The 12,966-nt window shown below is 35.3% G+C and overlaps 1 protein-coding gene across 1 annotated transcript; it reads left to right on the top strand.

The window, feature by feature from the left end:
- Nucleotides 1-246: 246 nt before the first annotated feature.
- On the top strand, nt 247-2,931 carry LOC108476595 (uncharacterized). The gene is made up of 6 exons (XM_017778843.2): nt 247-625; nt 709-918; nt 1,019-1,098; nt 1,978-2,053; nt 2,311-2,433; nt 2,529-2,931. Exons 1-6 carry the CDS (start codon nt 500-502, stop codon nt 2,664-2,666), a joined length of 753 nt encoding a protein of 250 aa, XP_017634332.1. The 5' UTR covers nt 247-499; the 3' UTR covers nt 2,667-2,931.
- Nucleotides 2,932-12,966: the final 10,035 nt, after the last annotated feature.

Genomic DNA, 12,966 nt, shown 5'->3' with positions numbered 1-12,966 from the left:
TCTAAAACAATTATTTATCAAAAAAATATAATTACTATTTTAAATTGATAAACTTTTTACCAACATATAAAGTTAACTTTTTATTTTTATTTTTACCAACAAATTAAAGTTCACACTTTTTTATATTACTTAATCCAAAAAGAAAAATTATTTTTAAAGTTAAATTCATTAATTCACTCAATTAACTTAATTATACAATTCATTAAAAATTAAAATTACATTTTGTATATTATTTAATAATAAAAAACAAAGTTAACATTTTTAAAATGAACAAAAATTTAAAAAATCAGCAGGAAAGCAATCGGCAGAAACATCCAACTCCAGGCCAGGATCTGAAATCGTTGTCAACCTCCATCTTTCTCACTTGTCACCCTTCCCAAAATCCCCAGCCTTTTCAACTTCCCACTCTTTCTTTCAACTCTCGGAACCAACAAAGAGGAAAGGCGGGCGCCATACTCCTCACTCATCTGCTAATGTTTGCGGCTGCAATCACCCAACCATGATCTGCCTTTACCTTTCTCAACCCTATTCCGCTTCTTTATTTTCTTTAAACCCTTCACTCATACCCTCTTCAATACCCAAATTTAAACCTGCTTTTCATTGCTTTCCTAAAATCCACAAAAAGGTGAATTTTTTTTCTTTTTTTATATTCTCTAGTTATTTTCTTTTTCTTTTTTTTTTTTGGTTGTTGATTATGGATTTTTACAGAAGAAGAAGATTAATAGAGGAATATGCAGAGCGGAGTTTTCACCGGATGCTCCCCTTGCGGCTGCAATCGGCGCCTGTATGCTGAGTTCACTACTTCTTCCTGCCGCTGATACAGGGGAAGAAGATGGTGGTAGTTCGATTATTGATGCAGGGGATACGAGGTTTGCGGCTATGGGAATTATTAGTTTTATCCCTTACTTCAATTGGCTGGTTAGACATTGAAATTCTCACCTTTTTTTTTTTTTTTGAAGGGGGAAGTGGGGTTTCGTTTTAAATTGCTAACTTTTCTTTTTGGTCTATGATTTGATAGAGCTGGGTTTTTGCTTGGCTTGATTCTGGAAAGCGGCGCTACGCCGTGTATTCTGTTGTATACTTGGTTCCTTACCTCAGGTATCACTTTTACGGAGTACCACATTGGAATGAATATCCAAATTATTCTATCTTTAAAATGCTTATCTCGCTTTAGTTTGAGAGCTGCAATGATGTCAAACCTTGGGTCTAATGGAGGCAGTGCAAAGTCCATTGACTTCAACGTTTCATCTACATAAACTTAGACTTTGTTAGAAATGATTTTGGGTGCGATAATAATAGCATTGAGCTGAAATATGTAAGTGCAAGGGTCTACGTTGGGACTTGGTAGTCTCCTTTTATCTTCATGAAATGAGATAAGAGGTTAGGATTGTTTCCGAGTCCCTTTCCCAGGAGCGACTGCCTTGCCTTTCTCGGGAACTTATCTGGGTGATGATTGTTATGGTTTAATCATGTTTTGACAGTAAAATCATGTTCATCAGTCTTTGTCTACCTCTGCAAAGGACAATGAACTGGAATGCTTGTAAGTTGTTACCGGATTACTTGTTATGCCTCTTTCTGTGAGTTTCAAGTTTTAATTTCTAAACTCAAACAAGGCAATCTAACTTCTTTTTATCTGTTCATACAAAGTTATAAGTTATAACCTTTTTCAAGCTTTGAGAACAATTATTTTTGTTTTGTTTAATCAGTGCATGCCTCCTCTTAATGGTTTTATTTAGGTGCTTGTTGGTATTGCTTCGAGCTTTAGCTTATTTAAGAACCCATTTTTGTTATATTCATAATGACAACCATCCTTGATTATAACGTGAGATCTTCCTTTAAACCATTAGTCTATGTCAACTAGATATGCTGCTAACATTGTATTTGTGAGGCAAAATGAGATCGTAAACTGAAACAATGACGTACTTTTGTGCTTTCCTCAATTTGATTATGCAGTTCTTTTTTTCACTGATTTAACAGGTCAAATTTCTCTCTTTCCCCAGAAGATAGCTGGCTTCCTATTGCTAGCATACTATTTTGCATTGTTCATGTTCAGGTACAAAATTTATAAAGATCATTACATGGTGATGTTATAAATATGTCATGGTATCTCTTAACTTCTGCATTAAAGTCTTGTCCAATGATGGCTTTTTTATATCAATGATTTGTGCTTCTGTTATGTAATATGGAGCCTCTAAACATATCTGTTGTTTTAGTGTTGATTGGTTATGACTAACTACGCTACTTTTGAGTATATACTGAAAGTTGGGCATAAATGTATAGCATTGTTACTTACATTGCTCACGGTTGCAGCTGGAAGCAAGCATAAGAAATGGCGATCTTCAAGGCTTTCAAATTTTTAGTGAGGCTGCTAAGCATCTTTCATCAAGGAGTAGAGAGGAAGATGAACATTTCAAAGGGTATAATGAACCCAAGGTATCAGGGACTTAAACCGTTTGAGAATTGTTTTGACCCGTTTGAATTTCTGCTTTTATATCTGATACCAGTTTTGTACTTAATGTCACGTAAAGAAAGGAGAACATAGGAATCTGCCTGATGCTGAAGAACATTCAAGAAATGAGATCCCGCATTGGGGAACTCCGAAAAGGCCCTCACAACATCATGAACAGCTGAATGATTTGGAGGATGATGGAAAAAGTGAACACTAGAATGATAGGCATCATAACTCAACTTGATCGTAGTAGTTGGATCTGCATGAAATGCTATGCTGATGGTATAAAAGAGCATGCAAAACATGAATATAGAAAAGAGGCAAAGATTGGTGCAGACAGAAAAGGAGGAAGGAGGGTTAACATGGTTGATACCTGGATGTGGAACTAAAAGAAGCTCATTACTACTTTAATATTTCTTTTGAACTCTTTTTTTTTAAATGTAATTTACTTAAATATTTCCATGGTTTATCATTCCAAATAATGTGTTAAATGTTTAGGAGAAAAAATTCCAAATTATGTATTGAAATTGGAAAAGTTGGCAAATGGGGGAAATGGAAGCTAAATGCATGTTGGGAAATGGGAAATACTAGAGGATGGTTATATCAGAAGTTATTACGGAGGCATACATTTACGCATGCAATTACAGGCTGTTACTCAATGTTATTAAGGTAAGCTTACATTTTTTTTTCAAATAAAATTTCGATTATCAAACTGAAAATAAAATTAAACTGAAAAGAACACAAGGACTAACGAACCTAAGTCCAAACCCATAAAGATCTAGGTGTTCACATACCATAGCCGCCGATCGCCAACTGGAGGGGAGAGAGAGGAAGCACTCAAGGATCAGATATTGAGAATAATCGCACCATTAGTTTACGTGCCACCCACGATGAAAACCATACCACTACCAAGGTTGCAAAAGATAGTGCCATAGCCACCCCGGACACCAATAGAGGAAGAGCCAAACCATCATTGTGGTTTCAACCACCAAAAGTTCGGGATTAGTGTGTTGCCTCTAGGGATCCATCTTCGCCCATCCAACGGAAGGCTAGGGTAGCGATGGGCACTTGCTCTAACATGTTGGAAGCCTTGACGAAGAATAAAGGAACCCAGAAAAAAAAAAAGGAACCCTAAGCAATAATAGTGCAAAAAAACTTAGCAAAAGTGTGGCTAAGATCCACAAGACAAATAGTTGGAGTCACGGGAACCCTTGCAACTTCTATTTGACAGCTGAAGGTTAGAGAAGAAGAGACGGTGGATTAGCCCCAATATTATTCAACCGTAAGGCATGGTAAAAGATGATGGGAAAAGGAGAGAGAAGCAATTGAAAAGATGAATGAGCAGGGACTAGCCTGGTGGTCGGCCGTACAATTGACATAAGGGAAAGTGTTAAAGTTGACCTCTATACAGCTCATGCAAATTCATGCACATAAGTCTTCCGGATGAAATATGTGCAACTGAAGATGTTAATGCTACTGTTTCCATTTTAGTTTCATTTAGTTACTTTTTAACAATGTCTTGTAATTTAGTTCTTTTTGAATTATGTTTTGGATGACAATTGATGTAACTTGATGGTAATAGAGCTGGTTACTAGCTTTGTTCAAGTGTACAAGTTAGCATCACCTAGTTCCAATGTATTAAGTGGAGTTAGGTAGTGTTTAGGTGATGAATTTATTGATTTTGACCAGCCAATGTCTGGTATATGTAATGGCTTTAAGCCAAATTTTCTTTTTGAATGAAATCATCAGATTTTCTTTCCATATGCTCTATTTTTTCTTTGCTTTCTAAATTCTGTTTCTATTCTTACTTAAAGCTCAAAGCTTTGAAACAAGCATTTTTTTTTTCTTCATTCTTCATCCGGATACATTACATTACTATTAAAGTCCAGATTGAAGTTCATACTTTATCTGGATAAAGTGTGTCTAACACCGATAATTGGTATCAAGAGCTCATTTCTTAATGGACCTGTCCTTGCATACTTTCAAAACAATGGCTTCATCAAGCTTCTCACCAGCTGCACCTCCAGTCTTCAGTAGAGAAGGATACCACATTTGGGTGGTTAAGATGAGGACCTATCTCCAAGCATTTGATCTATGGGAGGTGGTCAACTTAGATATTGAACCAGCAGCATTGAGAGCAAATCCAACAGTTGTATAGATCAGGTAACATGCTGATGAAAGGACTAAGAGGCACAAAGCTGTGTCCTATATTCAGAACTGTGTCTCAAGTGTGATCTTCACAAGGATCATGGCCTGTGAGACACTAAAGCAAGCCTGGGACAAATTGAAGGAGGAGTTCCAAGGTACTGAAAGAACAAGACAACAATAGCTTCTAAACTTGAGAAGGGACTTTGAGAACTTGAAGATGAAGGAAGAAGAAACTGTCAAGCAGTATTCAGACAGAATAATGGTTGTGGTTAACAGCATAAGGCTCCTTGAAGAACAGTTTAATGAAGCAAGAATGGTGGAGAAGGTGCTCTCTACCTTACCTGAAAGGTATGAGGCAAAAATATCCTCTTTAGAGGACTCAAGAGACTTGACCAGCATCACTTTAACTGAGCTGATCAATGCTCTCTATGCACAAGAACAAAGAAGGGCCAGCAGACAGGAGAAGCACCAGGAGGGTGCCTTCCAAGCTAAAACAAATACTGGCTCAAGCACTACTGCCTATAAAGGAAAGAAGACTTGGAAGGATAAACCTAAGTCAGATGCTCCAAGAAAATGGGAAAGACCTTGCAGGCATTGCAAGAGGCCTGGTCATCCAGAAGCCAAATGCTGGATTAGGCCAGATGTGCAGTGCCAACACTACAAATGAATATCTGATAGGGTTCCAAATGGTTCAACAGTGAAAGTTATGATTTCAAGTTATCGAGGAAAGTATAATTTTGTTGTGAGTGGTACAGGTACCTGTCTAGTATATATAGAATAGAAGCACATTTTAAAATATACGATGTGTACTAAATATTGATGAGTAAGTCTTGCTTATGCCCAATTGTATATTATGAGCTTGTTGATGAATGGTAAAGTTATGTTGTATATTCATTTATGTGCAACTTACTAAGCTTTATGCTTACTCCCTCTCATTTTCCATTTTCTTATAGTGCCGCCTATCTAGCTCAAGGATCAATGGAAGTCAGAGATATCGATCACACTATAAATCGAAGCTTTCTGTATAGTTTGATTTATATTTTTGAATATGGCATGTAGAGGGAATTAGACTTGTGTTTTGTGTTATTATTAATTTGGTCAAATGTGTTGGCTTGGGATAAATCCCTCATTTTGTATTAAGCATTGAATGATGGCTAATATTCATTTTGATTTATATGCAAAGATGTGATTTTCATGGATGAGTAAAATGCTCAAATGGAATGTTGTTTATTATGGCTGATTTGGTTGCATGAGATAGCCTTGAATTGGTTTTGGTTGCTAATGTGTAGGTTGTGTAAGTAAGGGTGGCAAAGAGGCTAGGTCAATAGCCCCATATTGTCCACACGGGTAGACACACGGGCGTGTGTCTAGGTCGTGTGTCCCTTGCACATAAAATTTTCAAGTCAGTATGCATGGTAGTAAACACACGGGTAGAGACACGGCCGTGCGTCTTAGCCGTGTGAAGGACACGGCCTAGTACACAGGCATGTGCCTTTACCGTGTGACATTTTAGGGTTGCTGACGTCAGAAACAGAATGCCCATGTTTTTGGCACACGGGCTGGGGCACGGGCGTGCCATGGCCGTGTGAAGGACACAGGCCAGGGACACAAGCGTGTGCCAGGCCGTGTGAAAACCCCTGTTGGTGTGCATTTAAAATTATTTCCATATGGGTGGAGGACACGGGTGTGTCCCTTCATTGCCTAAGCCGTGTGAGCTATACGGGCTAATAGCCCGACCATGTCGAATTGGTCACACGGGCGTATTGCCCCTCCTACACGGGCGTGTGCCCTGTATCTAATAATATTTTTCAGAGTTTGTAGGAAGATTCGAATCATTCCCGAATGGTTTTAAATGACGGATGGAACCTCGTAGGCCTTTGTTATGAAGTTTTGGATAAAGAATCGGAATAGTTTTAAATTTGACTAAATTTTGATGACTAAGAAACGTGTGCTTGTATGTGACCGAGTTCGGTAACACCTCGTATTTCGTCCCGGCATAGGGTACGGGTGTGGGGTGTTACAATAATAATTCAACTTTCAAAGTAAATAATAATTACACAATTTAATCATAACAATAATACTCATTTGGGCCTTAAATTGGGTATTTGGAGTCTAACGCCCCGTACCCGAGACCGTCGCCGGAGTCGAACACGAGGTGTTAATAGACTTAATTCATTACTTAAACAGCTCAAACAATTTATTTTTAAAATTTTCAGTCAAGCCAATCTGTGTCATAGTCGCTTAAAAATTCATATCTCGAGTTACAAAACTCGAAATCCAATTCTGTAAATTTTCCCTGAAACTAGACTCATATATCTATTTACTAATTTTTTTATAGAATTTTTGGTCAAGCAAATTAGTACAGTTTATTAGTTAAAGTCTCCCCTGTTTTAGAGTTTGACTGCTCTGACCTCTGTGTATTACGAATCAAATATCTCCCTGTACAGAGTTTCAATGACTATAACGTTTGCTTCTAATAAAATTAGACTTAATAAGGAATCTGTACATATAAATTATGACTTTTAATTATCTTTGAAAAATTTATGGTGAATTTCCAAAGTCAGAACAGGGGATCCAAAAATTGCTCTGGCCCTGTTTCACAAAAATTTAAACATCTCATAAAATATAACTCATATACATGTTTTGTTCCATCCATATGAAAATAGACTCATAATTATTCAATTCCATATATTATTCATCATCTAATTGTATCTCTACTATTTTTAGTGATTTTTCAAACTCACGTCACTGCTGCTGTCTGAATCTATTTTATGATAAATTTTACCTATTTCATGGTTTCCATGGATTAGCTAGCAATTTGGCATACATAACACCAAATATGATCATGATTAGCCATTCCAATGGCTAATCATTACCAAGCATTTCCATACCACTCAATAACCATATCATAAGACCATATACACAAAATGATTATAATGCTATACATGCCATAATCAAAATATACAAGCCATTATGCCAAGATGGTATACTGAGATAGTGTGGCGTGCCTCCGACCGTTTCCGATTTCCAAGGCGGCTTGTCAACACTACAAGGAATGAAAAGGAGGAGTAAGCATAAATGCTTAGTAAGTTCACATGCAAATAGTAAGTAACATAACTATATAAGCAAACATAAAACATCATTTGCATAATCATCACCGAGACATTCATATCATATTTTCATTTATCATCTTACCATATTGTTGTTATATCGAGTTTTTAACCCGAGGGTTAAGTACATACCTGTTCAAAGTATTCATTTCACAACACTTACCAATACGTCCATTTCATCTCGAGTATTCCTCCGCTTGAGTAAAATTTTACCCGTTGAACACATCGGAATATAATTCAGATACATGGAAAGTTTGCACATAAGTGCCACATATGTAGCCAAGCTACTATGTAACCTGCCCATAAGCGAACTCGGACTCAACTCAATGAGCTCGGGCATTCGCATCCATGAGTGAACTTGGACTCAACTCAATGAGCTCGGGCGTTCGCATCCATGAGTGAACTCGGACTCAACTCAACGAGTTCGGATGCCTAGTTACATCTCAAGAACTCGGATTCAACTCAACGAGTTCGGACATTTGCATCCATAAGTGAACTCGGACTCAACTCAACGAGTTCGGATGCTCAACCATCCTAGTGACATGTCACTTGTATCCTAATCTATTCCTAAGGTTCAAACGGGCGTTTTCCTCGATCACACATCTTTGCCATCTTCCACGGAATATCGAAATTGATACTTCGGTGATAGTTCATACTCATCAAGTAATTCACATAATTACATATTATTCAACAATAACCACAAATCATAATATTTCATGATAATAATCAGCATCATATCATATAAACAATATTAAATTGCTTAAAATGACAATTATGTTACTACATTTACACATGAACTTACCTCGTATGGGAAAATGGCTACTTTTACCATTTCGTCCACAACTTGGTATTTTCCCCATTTTAGCCCGAATTTTAGTTTTCCTTGCTCTATCATTTAAAATATAGTCTAATTAGGACTCACATTATTCAAATTGACCCAAAATCATATTTTGGCAAAATTACAGTTTTTCCCCTAAACTTTTGCATATTTACACTTTTTCCCCAAAGCTCGTAAATTAAACTTAAGCCTATTTTCTTATGTTTTATGACATGCTGATCATTTTTCCCTTCTATGGCAATATCAAATTCTCACTCTAACATGTACTTATGACTATTAGGTATTTTTACCGATTAAGCTCTTTTGCTAGTTTTCGCTTAAAACCGAGTAGCACAAGTTGTCTAACATAATTTAAAACCTCATATTCTATCATAAAACACCAAAATATACAAATTTCACCTATGGGTATTTTTCCAAATATAAACCCTAGGTTAAATTATTGCTAGCATAAGCTTAATCGAGCTACCGGGACTCCAAAAACGTAAAGAATTTGAAAAACGGGGCCAGAATGGACTTACAATCGAGCTTGGAAGCTTGAAAAACCCTATCCATGGTTTCTCCTTGCTATATTCGGCCATGGGGTTGAAGATGAGCAAAATTGGCTTTTAATTTTGTATTTTAATTCATTTTACCCCTAAATGACCAAAATGCCCTTACTACTAAACTTTCTAAAAATTCCATCCATGTCCAATTTTTGTCCATAGACTTAGAAATTGGTAAAATTGCTATTTAAGACCTCCTAATTAATATTTCAAAACAATTTCATACTAGAAACTTCTAGAATGCAAGTTTTACAAATTATTCGATTTAGTCCCTAATTTCAATTTAAGCACTTTATACATAAAATTTCTTCACGAAATTTTCACACAATCATGCAATCATATCATAGACCTCAAAATAATCATAAAATAATTATTTCTATCTCGGATTTTGTAGTCACGAAACCACTATTCCGACTAGGCCCAAAATCAGGATATTACATGGAGCCTTTAAAATGACTTAAAATAATTAAGGATCGATTTGAATAAATCAAAAAATTTTGAGAAAAACATGAAAAATTGTTAAAACAAAGGTCACACGGTCGTTTGACATAGCCCAGACTGTGTGGACAGTCAAAGTAAGGTCACACAGTTGTGTCCCAGCCCGTACGTTCGCTCGTGTGTATACTCGAAATAGGGTCACACAGCTGTATCGCTAGCCGTGTGCCGGACCGTGTAACTTATTGACTTGGTACACACGGTCGTGTCTCAGACCGTGTGAAACATGCACCTAAAATAAAAATGACACACGACCATGTCGCAAGTCGTGTACCAGACCGTGTAATTCACTGACTTGGTACACACGGTCGTGTCTCAGATCGTGTGAAACCTGCACCTAAAATAAAAATGACACACGACCGTGTGGCCAGGCCGTGTGTGTCACACGACCGTATGATAGCCCATCTCCCATGCCATGTGCTCCATAATTAGCCCCTAAAACAAGCTATTTTAAGGCCAAACCTTGCCCAACAAGCTACGTCATTTGTGTATACATTCAATAGACCTAAACACATTTCAAAGACTCATAAACATACCAATTCAATCAACCTAATTCTCCTAACCAATATGCCATTCAAAGGTACCTTATTATACCAAAACAACATCAATTAAAACAAAGCTATAATGTCACATCTCAAACCCAAAACATAGGTAAGATAGCTACCTAATGAAAACAATTGTCAATCCATTCACCATTCAAATTAAGCATACCAAAATGACCATATTCATATAGCTTTTAACATATACAAGCCAACTATACCATATATACATATAACCATTTACAAAAGTAACCAAAACATAACAAAAGTATAAATGACATTAAACCCTATACATGTCATTTATAACCATAGTTCATAATAATCAAAAACTACCAAAAATGATTGTGGGATAGTGTGATAGGACTCTGACAAAGTTCCAATAGATCGAGCTTCCAATGATCTACAAAACAAAGGAAAAAAAACCACGTAAGCATTTAATGCTTAGTAAGTTCGTAAAAGATAGACTTCAACTTAACAATCCATACAACCATGCTCATTTCATTATTTAACATTGAAATTTCCTATGCACCATATTTCACATGGTTAGTAGAAATCATGAAAATATAACATCTCATATACTAGGAAATAAATTCCATACCTTTTTTTTCATCACACAACAACTTCCCATTCATTACGTTTCATAAATTCATACTCATTTTACCTTTTCAAATGAACATTAGCATTAATAGGTCCCTATACATGCCTTTCCTTCATCCTTTTCTTACCAGCTAAACCATTTAGAATTTCATCAAATACTCGGGAATGTTCACACATAGTGTGCCTTTTAATGTAATAGTAACCTTTCCTTTTCAATAGTGCTCAGACGAGCTGTAAATGGGTCTGCTCACATGAGATATGGTCAGAATGTTAGCTACATGATGTTACTCACAGGAGTTATGGAGAATCTACAACAAATGCAGGACCTCAGCCATTGATAGGACATTCAAGACCAGTACTCGAAACCATATAACCCTAATGACATGTCATTTGTATCCTAAGAATTCTTAATATTCAAACGGGATTACTTAACCATCAATTGTTTAAAACATCGTAATATATTCAAGTCTAATTTATATTCAACATAGTGTAACAAATAACAAATCAAACTATAATTAATAAGATTATAATTCATACGAACTTACCTTAACTATCACGGTTGCATTAACAAAGTCGAGAACTATTCCAAAACCTTCAGTTTCCTTCGATTCAAGTCTGATTAATTCTTTTCTTAATCTAAATAATAATTTCATTCAATTAAAATTTTCAAATAGTCTAAATTCAATAATACCAATTCTTACTCATGATAATGTAAAATTATAAAATTACCCCTAGTATTTTAACCTTTAATCAATTTAGTCCTCAAATCCTAAGCTTGTAATTTAACCATTTCTTTTTTTTTTTAACCTAAACCTATGATAATCAGTTTTTCCCTAAGCTTAATTAATCTACATTTTTCATTATTGCAAACAATATACGTGAAATTTATCAATTAATCAATTCAACCCCTAAACCTTATTTTCATTAAAAATCCACTTAACAAATCATGTTTATTTAACAACCATTTAAATATCTATCACTTAACGTCACAAACATATTAAATTCATTCATGGAATGTCCTTCAACTTTTAATATTTTTGTAAATTAGCTCCCGCACTAAGTAGATTAAGCCAAAACGAGTTCAAAAACATAAAAATCAATAAGAACAGAATTGAAAACCCTTACCATGCATGAACTAATATTGATCAAAACTTTAGAATTATCTAATGGAGAATTCGACTAAAGAAAGAAAAAATGAAAGAAAAAGATGGCCTTACTTTTTTTGTTCTTCTCATGATAATTTTTTTTACTATTTTACCCTTAATGATAATACATAAATTTCACCTAACCTTGTCCATAAATGTCCACTACACAACTATATGATTTATTTATTCAGTAAGTCCGTTAACTTGCCTTTCCATCACTATTAAACACATTTAACTAATAGAACTCAACTTTCACATGTTATTCAACTTTGTCATTTTTTCCAAATTAACCATTTAAACTTTAAAATTTCTTAACGAAAATTTAATACGACTCTAATATAACTCTATAAACCTTAATTAAACATTAAAATATTTATTCACTCATTAGAATTGTGGTCCCCAAACCATATTTTTTGACACCACTGAAATCGGGTTGTTACATTTCTCCAGTGTTTGCAGGACTCGAGGGTGATTGAGGATCTTAAGGAGGGATTAAACCAGAATATGCTAGACCAAGGATCTTTGTCAGTATGGTACCATGCACATAGAGAGGGGGTACCATTAGAGGTTTCGTATCAGGTTTAAAAATATTGTAACTAATTAGTTTTTGTAGAGTCCAGAATCTTGAGATAGTAAACTTTTGTTTTAATTTAAAGTTTCTATTGTAAGAATATTTATTAATAAGTAATAAGTCTTTCTTTAAAATAGTTAAGTTTAAAATTGGTGGTTAGGGCCAATCCGGTTCAGTTGTGACACTCCATGCCCAAATTCAACAATCGGGTCGGGTAAGGATGTTACATATATAGACAACATTTTATTTTAAGGTTTTCTTTTATGCTTACTATCCCTCATTTGCACTATGTTGCTCCACCATTTTCCCCCACTTCGTCTCCATCTCCTTCATCCCATAGTCAAAAACCTTGAGTTTCACTTTCATGAAAACTTAAAATAAAAATAAAATAAGTTTTTCTTTACTTTTGAATAATTCAACACGTATAGCCACATTATCTCTAAGATTTTTATTCCTTTTTCACTTTTCAAAAACCTAGAGTATCACTTCAAGAAAACTTAAAAAAAAATTTTAATGCAAATTTCACTTCGTC

Source organism: Gossypium arboreum, chromosome 1 (genome assembly GCF_025698485.1).
Source record: "Gossypium arboreum isolate Shixiya-1 chromosome 1, ASM2569848v2, whole genome shotgun sequence".
NCBI classification, from domain to species: Eukaryota; Viridiplantae; Streptophyta; class Magnoliopsida; order Malvales; family Malvaceae; genus Gossypium; species Gossypium arboreum.
The sequence above is the reverse complement of the archived record's forward strand: the minus strand, read 5'-3'. Positions and strand labels throughout refer to the sequence as shown.